The sequence below is a fragment of the Sturnira hondurensis genome, unplaced genomic scaffold (genome assembly GCF_014824575.4).
Source record: "Sturnira hondurensis isolate 20B ecotype Veracruz unplaced genomic scaffold, ASM1482457v3 Scaffold0000880, whole genome shotgun sequence".
Classification (NCBI taxonomy): Eukaryota; Metazoa; Chordata; class Mammalia; order Chiroptera; family Phyllostomidae; genus Sturnira; species Sturnira hondurensis.
Genome location: NW_028073511.1, coordinates 22,763,924 through 22,788,219, shown reverse-complemented (window position 1 = coordinate 22,788,219; position 24,296 = coordinate 22,763,924). Strand labels below are relative to the sequence as shown.

At 38.6% G+C, this 24,296-nt stretch overlaps 1 protein-coding gene across 1 annotated transcript in view; it reads right to left on the bottom strand.

Moving 5' to 3' along the window:
- Nucleotides 1-380: 380 nt before the first annotated feature.
- Nucleotides 381-24,296, bottom strand: part of MORC1 (MORC family CW-type zinc finger 1) — a 124,914-nt gene continuing 100,998 nt past the window's right edge. Inside the window, exons 19-23 of the mRNA XM_037056862.1 lie at nt 22,350-22,454; nt 9,611-9,680; nt 8,746-8,812; nt 470-616; nt 381-387 (exon numbers count right to left, since the gene is read on the bottom strand). Of these exons, the coding sequence (XP_036912757.1) occupies nt 381-387; nt 470-616; nt 8,746-8,812; nt 9,611-9,680; nt 22,350-22,454 (396 nt within the window). The remainder of the gene's footprint in view (nt 388-469; nt 617-8,745; nt 8,813-9,610; nt 9,681-22,349; nt 22,455-24,296) is intronic.

The window sequence follows — 24,296 nt, the reverse complement described above, 5'->3', positions numbered from 1 at the left end:
GCACAAGTGTAACATTCTACACTGAGCCAAAAAGCAAAACTCAGTTTCCCTCAGGAAGTTTAGCATCTAAAGTTCGAAAAAGAGACTTTTCAGAAGGCCACACAAATGTCATGAGGAATAATCATAGAGGAAGGGAGGGAGGGAGGGAGGGAGGGAAGAAAGAAGGAAGGTTGGTTAGTTAATTAAGGTAAACCCAGTAAGAATTTTTTATGGCATTCAAGAGAGGACTAATATCCACCATAGTGCCAGACCATGAAACAACAGGCAGTTAGTTAGCCTCTGTAGTTCTAGTTCAAGGGACAATGAACCCATGGCATCTCTAAATCTGAGTAGTTAGGGCACAAGTTATAAAGTCATTTAATTGAATTTCCTCATTAACATTACCACCTAATAAGGAAAAAAGTCAGGAGTTATCACTGCTTAGAAAATTCAGTGAAGCATATGGAAATATGTTAGTAAATATCTTTACCATAAATTAGATGTCAGTTTTCTTACTGTTTCCTTGACAGATGTGTTTTGATAAGACTTTGTCAGCAAAGAAGCATCTTCACAGCCACCACTTACAGAAACTCCGGCTTTGTGTCCAGAACTTGGATTTAAATCTTCCAATGGTGCACTTAATTTCAAAGAAAGAATCACATTAGACACTAATAAACTCAGAAATGTCAATATAGGACAAATGAAATAACATGCACCACATGAAAGCAGGGACCACAAGTGTTAAGCAGAAATTGTCATTTATGTAGTTACATAAAGTCAATTCTCAAGTAGGAAAAATACTATTTTCTCTGACAAATCTTGTACCATGGTTTTTGAGTGGTCACAATTAAATAGTCTGTAAAGCCCAACCAAACCAACCAGCTGCCCTAATGTGGTGGTATCACTACCCCTGCCCCTCACCTCACCCTCCCAAGTGACATCTTTATTCTTGACAACAGTAGTCATATATACCATTTGTCTCTTATTTGCTGAAAGAGGCTTTAAATAAAGTTCTATTTTAGCCTGGGGGGGGGGGGAGGTGTTATACAGTACTAAAACCAAAAAGGAGCAAAGAGGATACATGACTACATTTTTCTTTCAACTGAAAGAAAAATGTAGTCAAGTCTGAAGAAGACAGCATTCCAGGTGAACTGGATCGTACAAAAATAAACTCACAAACTAAATAAAAGAAAAGGCATGGATACCCGGAACAAAGGGGAGAGGAGTGGGGGGACTGGAGTAGTTTTGCCAAATAACATATAAGCATAGCCCATGGACACAGAAAACAATGTGGTGAAGGCTGGGGTGGTGGGTGGCCTGGGGGGATGGGGGTCAGGGGGGTGGGATATCTGTACTGGTGTCAACAATAAAAGATAAATAGAAACAACGAGATACCTTAAAATAGTAATAAGTGACCTAAAAGAAGATGATATGTTTTGATAATGGAGTATGACAAGTATGACTTGTCAGAAGTGGAGTGAGTTATTTATTTTTTTAGCACAGTGGGTGGAAGCTGTTTAAAACAGACACTAAGAAAATTGTTATGCCTCATTAATAGGACCTTGGAGGTTCATAATTAGGACTTAATCTTTTTTAAACTTATTTTTATCATATTTTTCTAGAACCATTCATTCCTCTTGTATGCTATAGCACACTGACCGAGCCCCCTCCTCCCTGTAGCAATCACCACACTGTTAGGCTCTTCTTTCCAGCTCAATCCAGCCCCTAACCACCCTTCCCCCAGACCTGCCGGTCTACTCTCTGAGTCTGTCTCTATTTTGCTTGTTAACTCAGTTTGTTCATTAGACTCCACATATGAGTGAAATCATATGGTACTTGTCTCTTGAGAGACTGCCTAATATCACTTAGAAAAATGTTCTCCAGGTCCATCCATGCTGTTGCAATAGGGAAATGTTTGTGTTGTTTTTTTTTGTGGCCCAGTATAATTCCATTGTGTAAAAGTACAATTATTGTTTCATCCACTCATCTACTGATGGACAATTGGGCTGATTCCATATCTTGGTGATTGTAAACAAGGTGGCGATGAACACTAGTTCTTTTGAACTAGTGTTTTGGGTTCTTTTGGATGTAGCCCCAGAAGTGGGACTGCTGGATCAAAAGGCAGATCCATTTTTCATTTTTGAGGAATCTCCACACTGCTTTCCACAGTGGCTGCACCAGTCTGCATTCCCACCAACAGTGCAAAAAGGGTCCCCCTTTCTCCCCATCCTCACCAGCACTTGTTTGTTATCTATTGATGATGCCATTCTGACCAGTGTGAGGTGACATCTCATTATGGTTTTATTTTACTTTTTTCTGAAGATTAGTGATGTATAGCATATTTTCATATGTCCATTGGGCTCTTTGCAGAAAAGTCTATTCAGGTCCTTTGCCCATTTTTTAATAGGAATGTTTTTTTTCCTATTAATAGGTGTTTTTTTAATGCTGAGTTGTATAAGTTCTTTATAAAATTTGGGTATTAACCCTTTGTCATGTGTATTGGTGAACATGTTATCAATTTAAAGGGTTGCTTTACATTTTTTTATGGTTTTTGCTGTGCAAAAACTTTTTAGTTTGATGTAATCTCATTTGTTTATTTTTTCCTTTGTTTCCATTGCTACTTCTTTCTTTCCGGTCTTAACTTTGTTATTTCTTCCCTCTACTCACATTTGGCTTTGTTTATTGTTCTTTTTCAAGTTCCTTTAAGTGTAAAGTTAGATTGCTTACTTGAACTTTTTTTGTTTCGTGATATAGTCCTATAAAACTATAAATTTCCCTCTTTGGATTGCTTACCCAGTATCCCACAGATTGGATTCTTGTGTCTTCATTTGTTTTGAGATATCTTTTGATTTCTTCCTTGATCTCTCATTGCTAACCCACTTATTGTTTAATAACGTATTATTTAGCTTCAATATTTTTATTTTTCGGTGTTCTTCTTGCGATAAATTAGTTAATAGCATTGCAGTCAGAGAAGATATGTTGCAGTCAAAGAAGATATGATTTCTTAAATTTATTGAGACTTGTTTTGTGTCCTAACATGAGATCTAGCCTAGAAAATGTTCCAAGTACAATTGAAACAAAAATATATTCTGCTGCTTTGTTATAAAATGCTCTGAATACAACAATTAAATCCATTTGATCTGGTGTATCATTTAAAGCTGCTGTCTCCTTGATGATTTTCTGCCTGGAAGATCTATCCACTGAGGTCAATGGGGTGTTAAAATCCCCAACTAGGACTGCATTTCTGTCAATCTCTCCCTTTATATCCATCAAGATTTGCTTAACATGTTTAGGTGTTTCTACATTAGGTGCTCTTTGTATACACATTTGCGAGGGTTATATCCTCTTGCTGAATTGTTACCTTTATCATTATGTAGTGTCCTTCTTCCACTTTTACTATAGCCTTGGTTTTAAAGTCTATTTTGTGGGACATAAATGCTGCTACCCCAGTTTTTTTTCTTTCTCAGCCTTTTGATCTGAGATGGGTCTCTTGGAAGCAGTATATATATATATATATATATATATATATATATATATATATATATGTATTTATATGGGTCTTATATTACTATCCATTCAGATACCCTACATCTTTTGGTCAGAGCATTTAAGCCATTTATACTTAAGGTGATTATTGATAGATATGTATGTAGTGGAATTTTATTGTCAGACCATTTTCCTATTTTTTTTCTTTCTGTTTTTCTTCTTAAAGCAAGCCCTTTAACATTTGTTGCAATACTGATTTGGTGGTAACAAAATCATTTAGCTTTGTCTTGTCCGGAAATCTCCGTATTTCTCCTTCAATTTTAAATGATAGCCTTGCTTGGTAAAGCAGCCTTTGTTGTAGGTTATTGCATGTTGTCACCTTAAATATTTCACGCTACCATTCTGGCCTGAAATGTCTCTGTTGAGCAATCAAATGCCAGTCTAATTGGTGTTCCCTTATAGGTAACTACCTGCTTTTCTCTTGCAGCTTTTAGGATTCTCTCCTTGCTTTAAGCCTTGCCATTTTGAGTATGAGGTGTCTCAGTGTAGCCTTCTTTGGGTTGAGCTTATTTAGGACTCTCTGAGCTTCCTAGACTTGTGTGATTTTTTTTCCTTTACCAGATTAGGGAAGTTTTTGCTCAATATTTCTTTAAAGTGGTTCTCAATCTCTTGCTTGCTCTCTTCTCCTTCTAGTATTCCCATGACACAGATTGTTACATTTAATGTTATCTAGAATATTTATTAAGCCCTCCTCATTTAAAAAAAATTCTTCTTTCCTTTCTTGGCTCTGGGTGTTTTTTCCTACCTTGTCTTCCAAGACACTGATTCAGTCCTCTATTTTATCTAACCTACATTTTATTCCTTCTGGCTTATTTTTTATTTTAGATATTGCATTCTTTATTTCTGGATTATCCTTTTTTATGCTTTCTATGTCTTTTTCATGCTGTTCAGTACCCTTATAATCATTACTCTAAAATCTCTGATAAATTGCTTGCCTCCATTTCATCTAAATGCTCCTTCAGGAGAATTCTCTTATTCTTTCATGTGGGGTATTTTTTTGTCTTTCCATTTTGGTGGGTTCTTTGTATTTTTCCACTTAGTTGTTATATTAATCAACCATCAAACTGATCAGCTGCTAATCTAATAACGCTGTAATCAGCAGCCAGGCTTAAGCGCCACAGGGTGGGGCAGAGTAATTCTTATGGGCTGAAGTACTATTTCCCCTAAGACTGATGCCATTTAGAGAAGGCTCTGCATGAGAGAGACGGCTCCTTCAGTATGGGGGATGACTCAGCACAGGGATCTTGGTGGTTGTTCCTTCAGTTCTCTCCCCAGAACCACCAATCCCAGACTCCCGTCATGTGGCTCTTGGTCTACTCTGCCCCCTGCCAGATTCCAGGGAGGTAAGTGGAAACAAATGAAATTTTGTGCACTGTCCCTTTAAGAAACTGCTTGTGTCTCTAGCTATCTCTCCCTGGTGGTCAGAAACTCCACTGCTTTTCACAGCCAGATGGTATTTGGGTTCCACTCCTGGTTCTGGTGCTCTAGACAGGGAATCCAGCTTGAGATTTAATCCCCACACTTCTCAGGAAAAACCCCCCTGCCACTGAAATATCCCTCTGGAGCTTCGGACACTGCCTGTGTGAGCCTAGCCAGCACTTTCACACCTTCTCACTTCCTACCAGTCTCAATGTGGTGAAGTGGTTTCTTCTGTAAGTCCCTGGTTTAAGGCTTCTCTCCAACCAGTGTTCAGTTGGTTATTCAAGATGATTTTTCTATAATTTAGTTATAAATCCACTTTGATCCTAGGGGGAGATGAGTATTTCTTCCACCTCCTCCACCACCATCTTGGATTCCCCCAGAATGGGCAGGATAGAGCTCTCAGAGGCTTCGATTTATGAAGAAAATATGTGGCCTCTTTTTTTAATAAAGGTTATATGCAATGAAAGACATGTTCAGACAGCCAATTCCATTTGACTGTGAAGCACTGATCACCATTGTATCAGACCATAGCAAATAACTGTTGAACTTGAATGATGTAATATGATCATTGCAACAGAAGCTCTGAATAAGTCAATTACCGGGGAGAGTCAAGGACCCCAAAAGAGAGAACATTCAAACTGACAGTTCAACGAAAGTCTGCAAACTGGTCTACAAGTTTCAGAGGGTGTCCAAATAAAGAAAGTAGTGTGGGAAAAAAATGGAGGTGTTCAGAAACTCTGGGAAGCAAACTTGGCACTAGAGAGAACAAGCCCGGAGTGAAGGGGACTTGTGCAATGCTAAGGAATTTACAACTCATCTTAACAGTAATGGGACTGTGAAAGGCTTTTTTTTGTTGTTTTACCTCTGGCTTTTGTCATTCAGAAATTATACTGAGATTTATTACTGTTGTTGTGTGTATCAATAAATTTATTTCTTTAAAAAAAGCTTGAATGAGATATTATTTACATGACAAAATTCACCTGACTTACATGTACAATTCAATGGTTTACTTTTTAAATAATCTTTATTGCATTTTTTCCATTACCATTTAGTTCCCTTATACTCCTCCCCCCAGCAATCTCTACACTGTTGTTCATATCCATGAGTCCCTTTTCCTTTTGTTCAATCCCTCCATCCCTTAATCTCCCCCTGCATCCCTGGCTATCCTCCTGTTCTGTAGGAGACCATTCTGCATTGCATGGGCCCAGCCCCCAGTTGCAAACATTTACTGCAAAGTAACTTCCTAAAATCCATGCTAAACCTTCCTAGGACCAGAGTAACTGGTCCAACCACTTTTCCCTTTTCATTTGCAAATATTCCTCTTCTGTGATGTGATTAGCAGCACTGGACCCTTTGTTTTCTGTAAAAGGTAACCACTAAAGCAACCTGTGCATAGTAAATGAGGACCATCATGTAATGTGCCAAGAAACCCAATGAAGATCATGGCAAAGGCCAAAGGTTTTGCTTCCCTTGAGAGAAAAGCCATGCTGTCCCTTTTCCTCCACTGGACTGGGTAGTCCATGTGAATGTCTCATTTCATTCATAATGATGCCCACACTATGGGCTGGTGTCTGCATCACTGCTCTCCATTTATGAGTGTCTACATTTTCCTTGTTCATTTTGTTCATGAGAATCCACATATGATTGAAATCATATGGTATTTGTCTTTCTTTGACTGGCTTATTGCACTTAGCACAATGTTCTCTGGGTCCATCCATGCTGTAGCAAAGGGTAAAATTTTCTTATACACGGCCGAGTAGAATCCCACTGTGTAAATGTCCCATGGTTGTTGTATCCACTCATCTACTGATGGACACTGGAACACTCGAAGAATATAAATAATGCTGCAATGAACACAGCAGGTGTTTAACTTGTTTTGAGTTAATGTTTTGAGTTCCTTTGGATATGTTCTCAGAAGTGGGATAGCTAGGTCAGAACGTAGACCCATTTTTTATTTTTTTGAAGTATCTCCATACTGCTTTCCACAGTGGTTGCACCAGTCTACATCCCCACCAACAATGTAAAGGGGTCTCCCTTCTCCACATCCTCATTGGTGCTTTTGCTTATTGATTTATTGATGATAGTCATTCTGACAGGTATGAAATAATATCTACTGTGGTGTTAATTTGCATTTCTGTGATGATTAATGATGTTGAATATCTTTTCATATGTGTTTTGGCCATCTGTATGCCCTCCTTGGAGAAGTGTCTATTTGGGTCCTTTGTCTATTTTTTAATTGGGCTGTTTGTTTTTTTGGTGTTGAGTTTTGTAAATACTTTAAAAATTTTGGATATTAACCCCTTAGCAGATGCACTGGCGAATATGATCTCCCATTCTGGTTTGTCTTTTTATTTTGTTGATATCCTTTGTTGTGCAAGAACTTTTTAGTCTGATGTAGTCCCATTTATTTACTTTTCCTTCTGTTTCCCTTGCTTGAGGAGCTATATTAGAAAAAAAAGTGCTCTGAGCAATATCCAAGATTTAACTGCCTCTGTTTTCTCTAGGATTTTTATGGTCTCAGGTCCAATATTTAAGTCTTTAAAACATTTTGAATTTATTCTTGTGTGTGGTTTAAGGTGGTTTAGTTTCATTTTTCTGCATGTATATGTCCAATTTTCCCAACACCATTTATTGAATAAACTATTTTTAGCCCATTGTATGTGTTTGCTTTCTCTGCCAAATGTTAATTGACTCTGAAGATGTGTTTATTTCTGGGTTCTTTATTCTGTTCCAATGATCTATGTGTCTGTGTTTATGCCAGTTCCATGCTATTTTGATTACCATGGACTTATAGTATAATTTGATATTAGGTAGAGTGACTCCTCCAACTTCGTTCTTCTTTCTCAGGATCCCTGTTGCTATACAGGGGCTTTTGTGGCTCCATATAAATTTTTAAAATATTTTTTCTAGTTCTGTGAAATGCCTCATTGGTATCTTGATAGGAATTGCGTTGAATCTACAGATTGCTTTGGGTAATATGACATTTTAATGACGTTAATTCTTCCTTTCCATGAAGGGGACTTGTGCCATGCTAAAAAGTTTATAATTTATCTTGACAGTGACGGGGCTGTGAAAGGTTTTCAAACAGAAGAGTGAAGTGATGGAATGTGAATGTTAGAGTGACTACTCGGTCAGCATGTTCAGGAACATAAATGCTCCTGCTGGTTTTTCTCTTGCACTTACTCTAATTGCTCCTGTGCAAGAAAGAACCAGGAATGTGGATTCACAGACTCTGGGTTTGATTGTTTGAAAAGCAGCTTAGATTGGTTTGTAGGAGAGCAAGGGTTAAGCATTTGCTTCCTTGAAAACCTTCTTTTCATTCCACTAGGCAACCAGAATATTCAGCTGATTTTACTTGAAAGTCATAAAAGTCTCATGTCAAGAAAATTCTAGCATGCAACTATTACTATAATTGCATACATGTGCGACAATTAGATAATGAACCACGCAGAAAAATCAGTTCATGATTTTATAGTCATACCTTATATATGTGACATTTTCCATTCTTGGACTACATTACAGCAATGTGAATTAGTTGCTTGCTGTGAGTAGAAAGTGAAGCCTGTTCCGTTTTATCATTCCCAAATCCTCACAAAAGAAAATGAAAAGGTTTGGCAGAAAACTAAAAAATGTAGTGTGTTCTATTCTTTCTTTTCTCCTTTGTAAAATTTGGTTCTATTCTTAATTGCCTTCGCTTGTTGCTATTATTTTCTTTCTTCTTGTATTTAAACACTGATAATTACTTTTCAACACTATAATTTCACCCACTTGGATTTTGTATAATTGCAGTACACCTACCTTTTCCAATTAGGTAATGAAGAATTTTTCTTTATTTCTGTAGTATCGCTGCACAGCTCCTGTTTTTCTTCAAAAGAACGTAGACAAAATGAAGACAGTCACTCTTTGATGATCACATAATAAACCGAAAGAAGTGTTACTGGTTCATTAACTAGTTACATATTTGGCTTTGTATTCAAACATCCTTTTGTAAACTGCATCAACACACTCTCAAGGCAATGTATAATAACATTTTATCATCTTTTTAAGGATGCTTATTTTCTCCTATTGCTGTACATGGGGTTACTTGACTGGGACTGTTCAGATTCCCTTCTCTCACCAGTCTTTCTCCCTACAGGATACTTCTTTATTCCATTTTGAGTTCAAGTTCAAAAACATCTTAACAGATCCCAATCCAAAAATCTGTCTCCAGTAGAGAGTCTAACCTTAAGACAGGAAGAGACCTAGAGTCATCTAGTCAGTCATTTCACTCAGAGAACCTCTCAATTGTAGGTTCAGAGACTGCCACTATAATTTGCAAAAAGATTCTAAAATTATAGACCTTATATGAATCCTCAGCACATTACGAAGTAGAATTCAATGTGAAGGGTAACATACATCTACTGTTGGGTCTTTCAGTCAGTGTGGCAGTGTTGCAGGCACCATTCTCAGGCAGGAGGTACCTCTCTGTCCCTTCACAATGGGCAGTTGGTGGATCTCTACTCACCCCCCCTCCCACTGCCATATGACAAATTTAATATTTTAAAATCCAAACTGGTGATGCCAAACTTCTGATTTATGTTCCACATAAGATACACCAAAGAGTCATACTGAAAAGAACTCAAACATTATAGCTAATGTATATAAACTGAACTCTTTTTTTTACCTTTTTTCATAAGAGAATCTTCTTTTTCTTCTTGTTTCAATAAAACAGTCTTGTCACCCTGATCTAAAATCTGAAAAACAAGCACTTTATTTAGAGCTGTACAAAAACATAGGACATATTATAGGCTATGAAAATGACCTTGAACATCAACGCCCACATTAGAGTATGGACCGCAGCATTGCCAGGAGCACAGTGTTACATGCATGCTATGAAGGGAGGCAGTCACACATCGTGCAGAAAATTACATTGGCATGCATCACAGGGATGACTGCTTTACAACTGTCGATTGACTTCTTATCATTTCTTTAAAGGGGTGTTCACATTCTACCAATCTTTGTACATATATTCTCAAAAATCCGTATCTCACATAGGTGTAATCATGACTGTAACAAATTAGCCAAGTATTTGATTCACCAGGTCCAACAAAGGAGTCTCTCTGCTGTTTTGAACAGACATACCATGCTGCTTGCTACAGAGCAGACACAGGATATGAACTCAACAGCAGTACGATGTAAACATCGAGGAGGCTGGAGCCTGGGGTGTGAGGCCCCAAAGCATAATGGGGAACAATGTGGGGATGGGGATGGGGAGCACTCCTGGAATGTTGAGGGGAGGGACACCTTGTCTTTTGACAGAATCGCAGTACATCTGTCTAAAAGGGGTTACAGAGCCTTAATGTGTTGAGTGGCAGGAGCCGGGAGTGTTTGTTGGTGGTACTTGAGAGTGAGGGGTGTGTGTGTGTGTGTGTGTGTGTGATGCTGGAAGTGGGAGGGCACGAGGGGCTGGGGGAGGTGGGGGTTGCCATTTGGCAGCCGGGTCATCACTCTGGGAATCCTGTAAGATCCATTCCACAAGGCTCATACAAAATCAACTTACATTTTGGGAATGTATTTCTTTAGGTGAGAGTGTTATGCTAGTTTATGTCCTTTGGGAAAATAGACCCAGAATGCTCCCCATGTTATGTATTTTGTAAATCTGTGAGAGGGTGGGGGAACGGGCTGTAGAGAAGGAGAATGGCAGCGGTAGAGGTTAAGGCAAAAGCTCCTGTCTGCTCCTCCATTGAAGGCCTGTGAACACGCACCACAACAGCCATGCTCCCCATTGCTGTTAGCTGGTGGAAGGTGGGCTGTCAGTTTCTGGAGCTTGCCCAGGTGCATGTATTTACCTTTCACGCCTTCCCCACCCACCGTGCTAAACTAAATGTGGGAGAGAGGCTACCAAGCTTCCTCTTCTCCCCTCTCAGGAAATACAGCCATATATTTTACATGGCATCCTGGAAACCGCTCTGTCAGAGAGCAGGTGAAGTGGGCACACTTGTGGCTTAACAACAAAAGAACCGCAAGGTTGGCTGACATCCCCATTTTCTATTTTACCCAAATCAAGGGAAAGAGAAGCCTTGTGGGCTAGGGAAAATGAATAAAACTGTTTTCTAAGCTACTTTTGTCTATAACAAAATATTTTTGTACTTATACTGTAAATGAATCCATGCTCTAGAAAGAAAAAGTGCACATATTTTTAAAAGTTCATTTTGCAAAATGACGTTAAAATATATGTCTTATTTATTTCTGGGATATCATAAAATTCAGTTCTCTTATGATGTGTTGATATCTAAGGGAAATCTACATACTTTGTTAAGAGTTCCTAGCTTTGAACTAAATATTTTTTGACCTGTTTATAAGCAGCATGGGCTATTTCCCGCACCAGATAGCAGCAAATGCAAGAGAAGCTGACAAGAGGAACTATATAAATGACTTAAGTTAAAACCACTTTGTTATCATCCGTGATGATCCTGTTCAGAACGTTCATTTTCTTTGGTGAAATCTTTCTTATGATGAAAAACAGACAAGATTCAAGTAGCCAAGATCAATAAAAATGACAGCACTCCCAGCAGGGAACCTGTCTTGGTGGTGCTATTAACAACAGTGTCACAAAATTACTTTTGCATTTTATTGTCTAGTTCTCTGCTCTGAGCTCTGCCTCTTAAAGGCCGTTTTTATGAGGATCAGATATATCCCTTCACCTCCAAAATGTTGCTTACACAAAGCTTTGCCATCTCTATTGCAAGAGCAATTTCCTTTTTTTCTTTTCCTTTCCTGTATTTTCTTTATTCTTTGGCATAGAAATGTTTACAGACTTTCAATAAACCACTCGCAGCCTACAGTTTTCCTTTTAAATAACACCATGGAAATATCAGTTCCTAGGATGCTCCCTTCTATTACAATGTACTTACAGCTTTGAAGGTCTGAATTTTTTCAAGCTGAGAGAAGAATATAAGCAGTTAATTTTCTTTTTGATGACACTATTTGTGAATATTGCTACTATTACAAAGCTCTTTCATATATATTACTCCATTTCATTATAAAAATGCTCTCCAGCCACTTAAGCTTAACTCCATTTCATACTCTGCAGTTTAGGGATAGGCTTTTTCTAAGATTTTTACCTCCCACACTGTAAATGAAATTATAGTTAAGTCTTAACATGGGGTTTTCAATACCTTAATTGAAATTATGTTAACAATGAGCAGAGAGGGATTTGTCAGTTTCCCAAGGGATGCCATAGATCGGCATTATACCACAAAGTCAATTTTGTGAAGTATCTATTTAAGAGGATAAATACATCATAAATAAGTTAGAGAAAGGAAAAAAACATACACAGTCAGCTGAGTAACCTTTAGTTGACTCAACTGTTGTTAAGAAAACTTAAAAAAACTGATTGATACCACTTTATCTGGTTTCTTTTATTTCTTAGTCCCTCAACTTCTACCCCAAACATCTATTACCATCAAAGACCCATAGATTCTACCAGACAAATAAAGGCCTCCCTGTTGATCTCCACGACCCACTCTTCCACAGTTAACATTATGTTTTAGGCTCCTCCCTTTCATTCATTAATTTATTCAATGAAATCAGTCCCCAGGATAGGTCAGACACTGTTACAGTGAAGAGACAAAGTCCTGCCTTTTTGGAGCTTATTTTCTATCAAGGGGAAAATAAAAGATATTAAATCAATAAAAAAGATAGTTATGGATTATAATATCAAGTAGTGTGAATTCTGTGAAAAAAAATAACACAGGTAAAAGAAAGCTATACCATTACTGAGCCCAGTTTCCTCTCTGGACCTCACTGTTCTCATTCCCCACCGCCTCCATTTCTTTTCTCCACCCACTCTTCCACAAGCATCCAGGCACCCCCCCCAGCCCAAGGTCTTTGACATATTTGCTGTTGATTTGTTTGTGCCCTATTTCCTTTTCTAGCCTTTCCTCAAACATTCCCTGAGAGCCTTTCTTGCCCCCGCTACACAAAATTGAAACTTGCCCTCACCACACCCAATACTGACACTTCCTATTTGCTTCCTCTGCTTTATTTTGCTCCTTAGTACTTACCATTACATACCATGCAACATATTCTACTTATTTGACTTGTTTATTATCTCATTCTCCCACTGCAATAGAAGCACCATGAGGAAGGGAGCATTGTCTATTTTTTTCATGCTGCATCCCTGATGTCTAGGATGGTAACTGACACGTCATATGCTCATAGAATAATAACAATAAAGTAGTTTCTACTCTTCCCAGTACTGCTCCATTATCTCATTTTCACAACACAGAGAATCAATTCCTTTAGACAAAAAGTCCATGATTAAATATTCTTTGTCGAAATCTTCCTAAAGCTTCTGACTGCTTACTACCTCAAGTACTCTTTGAGGTACCGTCCTCAAGTATTCTTTGTTTGGCTTTCATCTGGCTTTTGAAGCTCTTCTCAATGAGATTCTAAGTTGTCCAGACATAACCCCCACCCCACCCCCACACAGGGCCACTCTCTAGTTCTCCCTTTTCTTCCACAGGCAATTTTACTCAGTTTTCATTTTTTTTAATTTTTTAATATTTATTTATTTATTTATTTTTAGAGAAAGGGGAAGAAAGAGAGGGAGAGAAACATCAACGTGTGGTTGCCTCCTATGTCTCCCCTATTGGGGACCTAGCCTGCAAGCCAGGCATGTGCCCTGACTGGGAATTGAATCAGTGACCCTTTGCTTCACAGGCCCATGCTCAATCCACTGACTGACACCAGCCAGGGCTCAGTTTTCATTCTTTACTCCCATCTACCGGCCCACCCAGTAGAGACTGAATTTGCTCTTAGAATTATAGAAGGGGGTTTTACAAATATTTCTCATAGCACAAAAATAATTATTTTCATCCTGCCACAAATCATCCCACTCATTCTCCTAACAACCTTGAGAGTAAGTAATATTATTCTCATTTTATAGATAAGAAAATAGAAGATTGTACAGCCTAGGGAATAGAGTTAATGATACTGTAATAACTATGTGTATTGCCAGGTGGGTACCAGAAATATCAAGGGGACCACTTTATAAAGTACATGATTGTCAACCCCTATGCTGTACACTTGAAACTAATACAAAATAATATTTAATGTAAACTGTAATTAGAGAATAAAAATTTCTTTAATTCAACCTCACTAAAGACTTAAATATAAATGGAAAAATGATAAAACTATATATAAAAAAGAAAACAGAAGATCAAAAGTTAATACCACTGACAAGTGGCATGCAGATCTGAATTTGAACCTGGACTGGTCTATCAGGGTGGGGAATTTGGCTACTTTCCATAACATACTGCTATCTCGTGATTTTGTAAAATTGTCTTCCAATTTGCCTTCTCTTTAAGGAGAAGGCCTTATATTTTATTTTATTTTTTGGTGTCCCTTAAAATCTCTAACATAGTATTGTTGAATAAACTTGTCTTAATTAGTGCATGATTGCTGGTAGTTCACACACTGGCACTTGAACATTTAAATTCATTATAAGTCCCCATGAGATTTCCCTTTAGGTCAGGGATTGTATTACATACTGCTTTTGTCTATCTATGAGTCTGTTGGCAAGTTAATGAACAACGCTATGGAGAGTGACGACAGACAACTTTTCCTCCCGAGTTCCTTGGGCAACTTTCGTTTGTACCTTGTAAAGAGCCTGGCTCTCTCTTCATGAAATTCCTGATACTGTGAGCAAGAACTACCGCACCTTACAGGTGTATATGGAGAAAATGGTAATGTCACCAACAAGGAAAACTGCCTGAGAATTGGCCTGTTTTAAAATTAAGGCAACTTCAATCATCTGAAATCATGCTATTGAAATACCAATGCAGTTTCCCATTAAAAATCTGTTAGAGAAAACAGAAGAACTGTATGTATTTAGGGTGAATATAGGCATTAGGTAGTCAGGTCATTTCCTTTTCTTCTTTCTTACCTTCTTTTAGGTCACTGAGCCATTTTGTCACTTTCATTGTATTGATGCCAAGATAGAATTACTTGGAATTATTGTTTTTGGGTTTTGTTGTGGTTGTTATGTTTGTTTGGCCACCACAGAGCATACACCTAGATGCTGAAAATTCATCATCTCTTCCACACAATCTTCAGCTTTTATAAAATACTATGGAGGCCCTATCAGTGGACCCAGGGGCTTGAAGTGGGTTGACGCTTTTCTTGAGTCAGAATCGGCCCCTTTTGAAAGATGTCCAAATTGCTGACCAGGTATAGTTGGTAAAGGACTTGCCTCAGTTCTCTGACAGGAAGATGGTTCCCTCCATTCTTTTATTCATGTATCTCTCTTGAACCTCAGAAAGTGCCACACTTTGGGTTAGACACCGGAAGTTACATCTTTCATAGGAAATAGTAGAGACCCATTGCCGAACTCTTAAAATACATCTGTCAATTATAATCTGGCCGTGAAGTTTTTAAAAATGTCTTCAAATTGAGAAAATACAATAAATTAACCTGCCAGTCTATTCCCACGGACAAGTGCAAGCCAAAAAAGACCTAAATGACCACAGATGAAATAAGGTCTACAGTAAGTCTGACCAAAAATTCACTATGCTCCCTGATTAGTAAACAGGCAAGTCTAACCTAACCTTAAATAATGACACTGTAGATACAGTTCACTGTCTTAGCAATCCTAGTTTGCCACTGACATTCAAAGCAGTAACTGAAAGATTAAAATTATTATAAAATATAAAAAAACAAGATGGGAGAGAACACAGGGGAAAAGGGGATGGACTCACATGAACAAGTATAAAGGACACATGGACAATAACTAAGGTGGGGGGCGGAAATGGGAGGGAGGCGGGGAGCACCGGGGGGCAGGGCTGGGAATACAAGACAGAAAACTGTACTTGAACAATAATTAATAAAAATAAATAAATAAGTAAAATATAAAAAACAACAAATACTAGCATTTAGGGGGAAAAGTAAGTGTTGCTTCATAGTCGAGTTAGGTAACTGGAATAATTTTGACTTGGTGTATGCGGTCCACCCAGATGAATAAAAGCATACACATGTATAACAACCAGTTGTACTTTTATCACTCTGATTTGAGTCTGAGCAAATTATTCCTGCCCAACTTCTCTCACTTACCATTGGCACTGTTAATTTTCCTGCTGTTCCTGAATTTGCCAGCGTTCTTCAAGTTAATCATTTGCTTTCTTGACCATCTGTTGTGGTCTGGCAACCTAATTTTGCCAGTCATCTCTCAGAGCACACCCCCTACGATGTCTTCTTTGTAGAGTCGGTTCTCACATCTTATCTGAAGACTGCTTCCTTACGACTGCTTGCCTTTTGTCAGGATGCTTAGTGGTCTAGTCTCACTGCTCCGTTTTTATGTTTCCTGCTTCTGTTAAGCACGGTGCAGTGACAGCTGATCAGAACGCGTCACCTTGAGGGGAACCGGGGTGACACGGAGCCCATGTGCCCCATGTTGCCTGGAGTAAAGCTGAGCTGCCCATTGATCACATGGCAGTGCCCCAGCGCTTCTCACTGAGCTCAGACAAAGCCAATTACAACAGGACCACAGGGCACCGCTCCCGTAAAGCAAAACTGTAGCAACCTCTCCGCGGAGACCAATTCCCCGGACAAAGGCTGGTGAATCTGTAAGAGGTGCTATAAAGAAATTCTATTTCCTTCCCATCGGGGGCTAACGGAGACAAGCTTGAACTTTACATGTGGGTTTAGCAATGCTTGAGACAGAAATAGTTAAGACTATGCGGGATTTGTTAAAAGAGAGAGAGCAGGATGTGGTTTTGAGGGTGGAAAATGAGAAATAATAGGATTTTCTGGAGACCAGAGGGGTGTATGGTAAGGCTGTGACCACAAAGATATTACTAGAATGATTACCTTGGGCAAGGAGAAGATTCTCCTTGCCAGGAATCATCCTGAGGTGATGGTCCAAATGACCATTCTGTGACTAGGTTAACTGGAAAGAGAAAAGCCAGGTCCTGAGCAGAAAAGAATTTCACTGTATAGGCCATATTTAGGTGGGTAAGTGGAGACATGAGCTAAAAGGAAGTTAACTTAATCTGAGCAAGAAGTACAATGGGTTGATTTTGTTAAATAAATTCAAGAATCTTGGCTGGAGAATGCTCATATAAAGCTTTGAGAAACTGTCTAAGCCCAAATGTCAAATGTTGATCAATGCAATATGTGTCTGTACCTTGAAGTCCTTACACCTGAAAGTGTATTCCAACCTACAGGTATGGAATGGGCTGGTTGAACTGATGGAGGAGATGGGATATGGAAATGGACGATAAAAAGGAAAGCCATGATAAAAAGTGACTAAGAAAGTGGGAACAGCCGAGGTTCAAGGTGATCACTGCTGACAGGGTGACCCTTTCCCTCACGTGTAAACTTGGGATGAAAAGAGAACTTACTGCTCAGGTTATTAGAAACATTAGATGAGAAAACACATATGCAATACAGTACCTGAGTTTCATCACAGCTGCATAATAAAAGGGAAGGCTAACTCCACTAAAACTCCTGTGCATGTGCACACACAGCAGAATTTCAGAAAATACAGTTCTACAGGGTCAGAGGTAATAAATCTGGATCACTGCAGTTACCCTGAAATGGTGGAGGGACTGCAGCTGTGCTAACAAGGTTGGGAAAAGTAATGAAAGGAGTTTTCTGCCTTACAGACTGATAGCCCCACACACATCATCTCAAAAGTGGACTGGGAGGCTGTCGACGGCATTTTGATGAGGACTAAGATGTTCTTTAAAATCCTCAGTATTTTCATGACAGATTTTAAAAATTTGTATTGAATTTACTGATGTGACATTGGTTAATAAAATTACATAGGTTTCAGGCATACATTCTATAATATATCCTCTGTATATTATATTATGTGCTCACCACTCCAAGCCAAGTCTCCCTCTATCACCATTTATCCTGTTTACCCTCCTCCACCTCCTCCCAACCCTCTTTCCCTCTGGTAAACACCATGCTATTGCCAGTATCTATGAGGGTTTGTTCCTTTGCTTAATCATTTCACCTTTTTCTCCCAGCTCCCCAACCCTCTTCTGCTCTGACAGCTGTCAATTTGTTCTCTATATGTATGAGTCTATTTCTGTTTTGTTTATGTTGTTCATTAGATTCCACATGTAAGTGAAATCACTTGGTATTTGTCTTTCTCTGACGGGTTTATTTCACTTAGCATAATACACGCTAGGTCCATCCATGCTGTTGCAAAAGGTAAGATTTCCTTCTTTTTTACAGTTGAGTAGTATTCTATTGTGTGAATGTACCACAGCTTTTTTATTCACTCATCTACTGATGGGCAGTTGAGCTGCTTCCAAATCTTGGCAATTGTAAATAACAGTGCAGTGATCACAGGGATGCATATACTATTTCGAATTAGTGTTTTGGGTTTCTTTGGATAAATTCCAAGAAATGAAATTGTTGGGTCATAAAGCAGTTCTATTTTTAGTTTTTAGAGGACAGTCCATACTGTTTTCCACACTAGCTGTATCAGTCTGCATTCCCACCAACAATACACAGGGTTCTCCTTTCTCCACATCCTCACCAACACTTGTTTGTTGATTTATTGATGATAGCCATTCTGACAGGTGTGAGATGATATCTCGTTGTGTTTTTATAATTACATCAGGGGTGTCAAACTCATATTTTACCAGGAGCCACGTTAGCCTTGCAGTTGCCTTCAAAGGGCCAAAATAATTTTAGGACTGTATAAATGTAACTACTCCTTAACTGTTAAGGGGTTGCAATTACATTCAGCCCTTTGAAGGCAACAGTGAGCCTGATGTGGCCCCCAGTGAAAAAGAGTTTGACACCCCTGATTTACATTATCTCTGATGATTTCTGAGGTCAAGCATCTTTTCATATATCTTTTCTATCTGCATGTCCTCTTTAAGTAAGTGTCTATTTAGGTCCTTTGCCCATTTTTTAATTGGATTTTGGGGTGTTTTGGTGTTGAGTTTTATTAAGTTCCTTATCAATTTTGGATATTAACCCCTTATCAGATGTATCATTGGTAAATACGTTCTCACTTTCAGTGGTTGTCATGACAGTTTTGTTAACCTCAGGAAAATGGCTGGAGTTTTAACTGCACCCTGGTAGAGGCTCCCAAAGCTCCAAATCACATGCAAGGTCTGAGCTAGAACACGCAGTACGTGGACTTTGAAAATGAATGGCCTGTGCTGGCTAAGAGGGCGAGCACAATGTAATATCAAAAAGGAAAAAATGCCACGGAAGGAACACCAACAGAGCATGCGAGCGGAAGCAACCGGAGGTGAGGAAAGTGAGGCCCAACACCACACGAATGATTTGGAGATGCTGAATGTGGTACAGGGTGTAGTGCAGACAGACAAACATTACAAATGACTAGAAGGTGAGGGTTATTCTACTGGGAAAAGAAAAAACAAAAGCAAGTTTGTTTTTTTTTTTACAAATAGCTTCAATAAGCTACAGGCCCTGGAGAAAAGGAACATGAAGAACATTCAATCAAGAATGAAGGGGACTGAGAGAAGGAAGATGTTGTGAAAACAGGTGGAACTGTTGTAACCCTGAGTCACAGCAGAAGAGGTGATTTTGGAGAATGAATGGCACCATGGCTGAAATAATCAGCAGTGGTCAGATTCAACACAAATCTGAAAAGTCATGAACATTCTTATCATCTCACTTGAAATTGCACAACTGTCCATCAGAGAGCCAGAGCAAAGTATGTCTGAATCTTGGAAGGCACAGAACATGCCCTAATATGGAAAAAATCCTTTCAAAAGGCAGACTGACAGACATTAATTACTAACACAGCAAAAAAGAACCTGCTGATCAGAACAGAGTCGCTCTCCAAACAAGGTGAAAAAATATACTCAGAAGAGCACAGGTCCACGTGGTGTGGAGGAGCTGGGCCCTCTCTGTATCATGGTTGCCCTGGCAACACCACTGCATCATCTCTTTGGGGGGGACGGATGCAGCAGGCTGTTTTGCTGGAAGCCTGTTGACTATTCAGATACCTAGCTCACCAGCAACTGTCAGATTGCAATTGGCTAGCCCAATTGGTGTAAAGGAAAAGATTGCCCATGACTTCCCACTGGACTGAGGCTGTATTCATCTTTAAAAGACTAAACTGCCATTATAACCTCATACAACAGTCTCATGAGTTTGGATAATGGGTAATAATCATCCCTGTGAGATGAACTTTCTTTGGTGTGCTGAACATGTATTTCTGAGCTGATTACACCTGAGAGTCAGACCCTGGGTCCCAGAAAATTCACCAGCATAATAAAAACCACGTGTTTGGGGAGGGGCCGGAAGTGTCCTGTGTGGTAGTTGATGGTTCTTCCTTAAGTGACAGCCTCTTGTACCACCATTAGCCCTGCATGCCTTCCTTGTTTAAACGTGACACTGCAGGGTCGGAATGAAAGTACATGCCTCCCCCTCACACACACACACACACTCACTGGCACTACAGTTAGAAGGTACCTGGGAAGGAGCCCAGGGGTAAAGAGGAATCATTTTTAATTTCTGAGTTTAAGAAAACACAGATAAACACTCAGAATTATTTCCTACTGGAAATTACTGCATCTATAGACAAATGAAGGAGTTAATATGAAACTCTAGATAATTCCTATTTATCCAAATAAGTTACACACCATGAGTTTCAAAACAGAGTTCTTGCTGGAATCACAGGGACACACAAAAAAAATGATACCATACGTACAAACGAGTAACTTATGAACTTGAGAAACATTACATGGAAATACAATTTTAATGTCAATGTCATACCTCATTTATGAAAAGCACTAGCTAAAAGCTGGGTGCACACCTTGGAAAGGCAACGGCACAATGGCTACATGAAACACCCCGCGACTTTGAAGGCTCTGCACGCAGGCGGGGACTGGCACTATTAACAGGTACAGCTAGAACACATTTCGCTTCAAAGAGGTAAATATTGTAACCATTTACAATAGTGGTTGCAATTTTCTCTTTCTTTTTAGCCTCTGATCAAATTTTTATCTTTTCCTTTTGAAAATACTTTGGTGTTCCTTTTCGTCATGTCCTCGACTTGGTTGTCCCTTATTGTCAGTAAGGAGGTACTTTCCAGTCCCCTTTCATAAATCGCTCCTAGTTCTTTTCAAGGTCCGTCAGATGGCTTCGTAAGACAATTATAACTTATGGATGAAGTGTTATGAATGAAGCTTGGGAGTGATGGGGGCAGGGAGGATGCAAATGAAACAAGACTGGTCATGAGTTGATTATTGCTAGAGATGAAAAACAGGCACATAGGAGTTGATTGTACTATGTTTGAAATTTCCCATAATAAGACATTTTTAAATAAAAAACAACTATTCTTATACCATGTACTTTATGACAATAATTTTCTGCTGAAGGGCACAGAAATTGGGCTAGAGGCAAAAGATTTTATTGGCTCATTTGTAATTGAAATTTAATCTACAATTCCAAATAGCATTCTGAGGTACCTCACCCAAACAATAAGCTAGACGCTTTTCTAAATACTCTCATTATATTACCATGTCAAACACAGCAACCATCTATGTGACTATAGTTTAATTTAAAGTTTAGCTGTAAGCTTCTTGGAAATAAAGGTAAATAGTGAACTAATAGTCAGCAATAAAATTCATGTTCTGATAAAAAACATACCAAATACAGTTTTCTTGACATGAAATTCTATTGTCTGAATGATCTTTTATTATAATACAAAGAACATGATATAACATAATGGACAGCATCTTTAACATAACTTCACAGATGAAGTGTTTCTCGTGTGGTCAGCCCTTGAGTCAAGGCTCCCTGAACACCAAGGGCTTTCATACTTAGCTCAGTGAGGCAAAGCAACTCTCTCAGGGCTGACGGTAGAACAGTCCAGATAGGTAGCTTTTTGATATCAACTATCAAGTAAGAGTCAGGGATACTAAATCAAGGGAAACTAATGGAAAGCATGTCCATATTTTTCAAAATAGACTCTCTTTGCAAGGCCTTTTGACAGTGGCCTAATTTATGGCAATTTTGAATTTCATTTTCTGTTGAGAATGCATATTACAAATTACAGAAAGGTTCATATGATTTGGATTCGAGCAGGCAGGTTTGGGGATGACCTTATAGTTTTTATACATACATATAATTTATATGTGTTTACATAGTGCTAAAGCTTTCACACCCTGATTATTACAGTGAAAAGCATCATGAGCTAGCAGTCAGGAGGCACCAGCTACAGTTTTAGTTTTACTAGTTTGTGTAGCCTTGGGCAAGTAACTAATTTTCTGAGTTTTGTTTCTTCAACTAAAAACTAGATCATTCCATTACATGTTTTACTTATTTTGAGACACTAATGTAAAATGCTTCTCAGATTCCTCCAATCTTTATGGATATGGATAAATCTTAAGGTATCATTTAGTCAGTAAAGTTTATCTCACCAGGATTATATCTGGATCACTGTTGCTGGTTTCAGCTTCAACCAAAGCCTTACATTCCTGCACCAGATTCTGATTCTGCTTCCATTTCATTTCCCAAGAAGAGGCCTATGGCAAGATATTAGGAAAAATATACAAGGATTAGTAGCAATCAATGGTACACATTAAACTATCTTCATTCACCCTCTATTAATTTCTGTTCAGAAGCAGATTTCTGTGTAAGATAAACAGAGGAAATTCAATTTCTGACCTTTGTGCTCAAGACGTGTGACTTAGATAAGCATATGTAAAGGTTGAATAATAACAGACAATTAAAAAGAGAGTATCATAAGACAAATTAAGTATGAAATGAATGGTGTAGACTATGGTGCTCAACTGTGAACCAAAGGGCTTATATTACTTTGCAAAGGATCTGCATAAATTACTGCCCATATCCAGAATAGATGGTATCTCATATGGATGTACACATTGTTCTTAATATTTATGTAGGTGTTGCTCAGGGGAATAGTAAGTGCATTCATTTCAAAATTTCTATGATGGCTTTCTCTTAATATGTAGTTCTTAACCAGTGGATACTAGACATGCCTAGTAGTATGTGACATATGTACAGCCATTCTTCTGATAATGGAAAGGATGTCCTCATAGTTGAATGGTGAAAAACTGTTAGAATGGAAAATTTATGATTCAAGGAAAAATCTCTTTAAAAAAACATTTTATTTATTTATTTTTAGACAGAGGGGAAGAGAGGGAGAGAAACATTAATGTGTGGTTGCCTCTCATGCACCTCCAAATGGAGACCTGACCTGCAACCCAGGCATGTGCCCTGACTGGGAATCAAACCAACAACTCTTTGCTTCACAGGCCCGTGCTCAATCCACTGAGCTACACCAGCCAGGCCAAAGAAAGTCTCCTTTGATTAGGGTGACTTGAGGTGGACTCCTAGCTTCCTAAGGGCAAGACTTGTGTCAATCTCTGAGTCTTCAGTACCTGGCCCAGAGTAAATGCTTAATTATTTTGTTTGTTTAGTAAAATGAATTAACAAAAAACACTGGCAGAAAATTTAAAAGAATAAAAAGTTGCAGGTGTAGAAAATAATAAGTCTATCATTTTTAGTGGGACCTTGTTTTCAGGAAATGGAAGTAAAGTTATTTGGGGGAAAAAAGAGGAATCTAAGAAACACAGGATGTGATAAAAACAATTTCTAGGAAGAACGGGTAATTCATTAGTTACCTGTATTAACAAAGCTGAACTGTGGTGCAAATGAGCTAAATCATTTTCTAATTCCAAAGCCATTTTTATCAAGCTTTTGGAACACATGATAAGATTTACTCTGAGCACATCTGCCTTCCTAATTCCATCTACTTAGGCTAATATTAAAATTAATTACACTTCCGGCACCTCCTCTGATAGTGGTAATGTCTAGTGTTGTGTTTGCTAGACAGAATATTAAGAGTTTACTGCAAATAACCCTCAAGTAATTGGAAGTTGTTTCAATTGCAGTTTAAAACCTGATTAAATTCATTTTCAACAGCTTATAAAAAATTACACAGTCTCCAGATCTATCCATCTCACTTTTTAGCTTTTTTGAAGTACAGAACATCTTCTGAAGTGAAATTATCTTACTCTTCCCGGCTACAGCCAGTCTCCCTTTCTTCACCCTCCACTTGCTAATCAATCCATTCCAGTCTTCTGCCATCTTCTCTCCAACAAAAACAATGAAATCCTTCCTGAGATCATCCCTATTACACCCGTAAGTCATTAAGTCAATGGATGGTTTTCAGAGACTTTTAGCATCTCAATAGAATTCAACCTCACTGACCATCTCACCTTCAATTGCATTTTATCCCCCGCCTCCACCCTTGGCTTTAGTAATAAAACAAATTCTTGATTTCTTCTCTTACCATTCTGGCAGTTCTCTCACTATCCCCTATGCACACATCCTCAAACTGT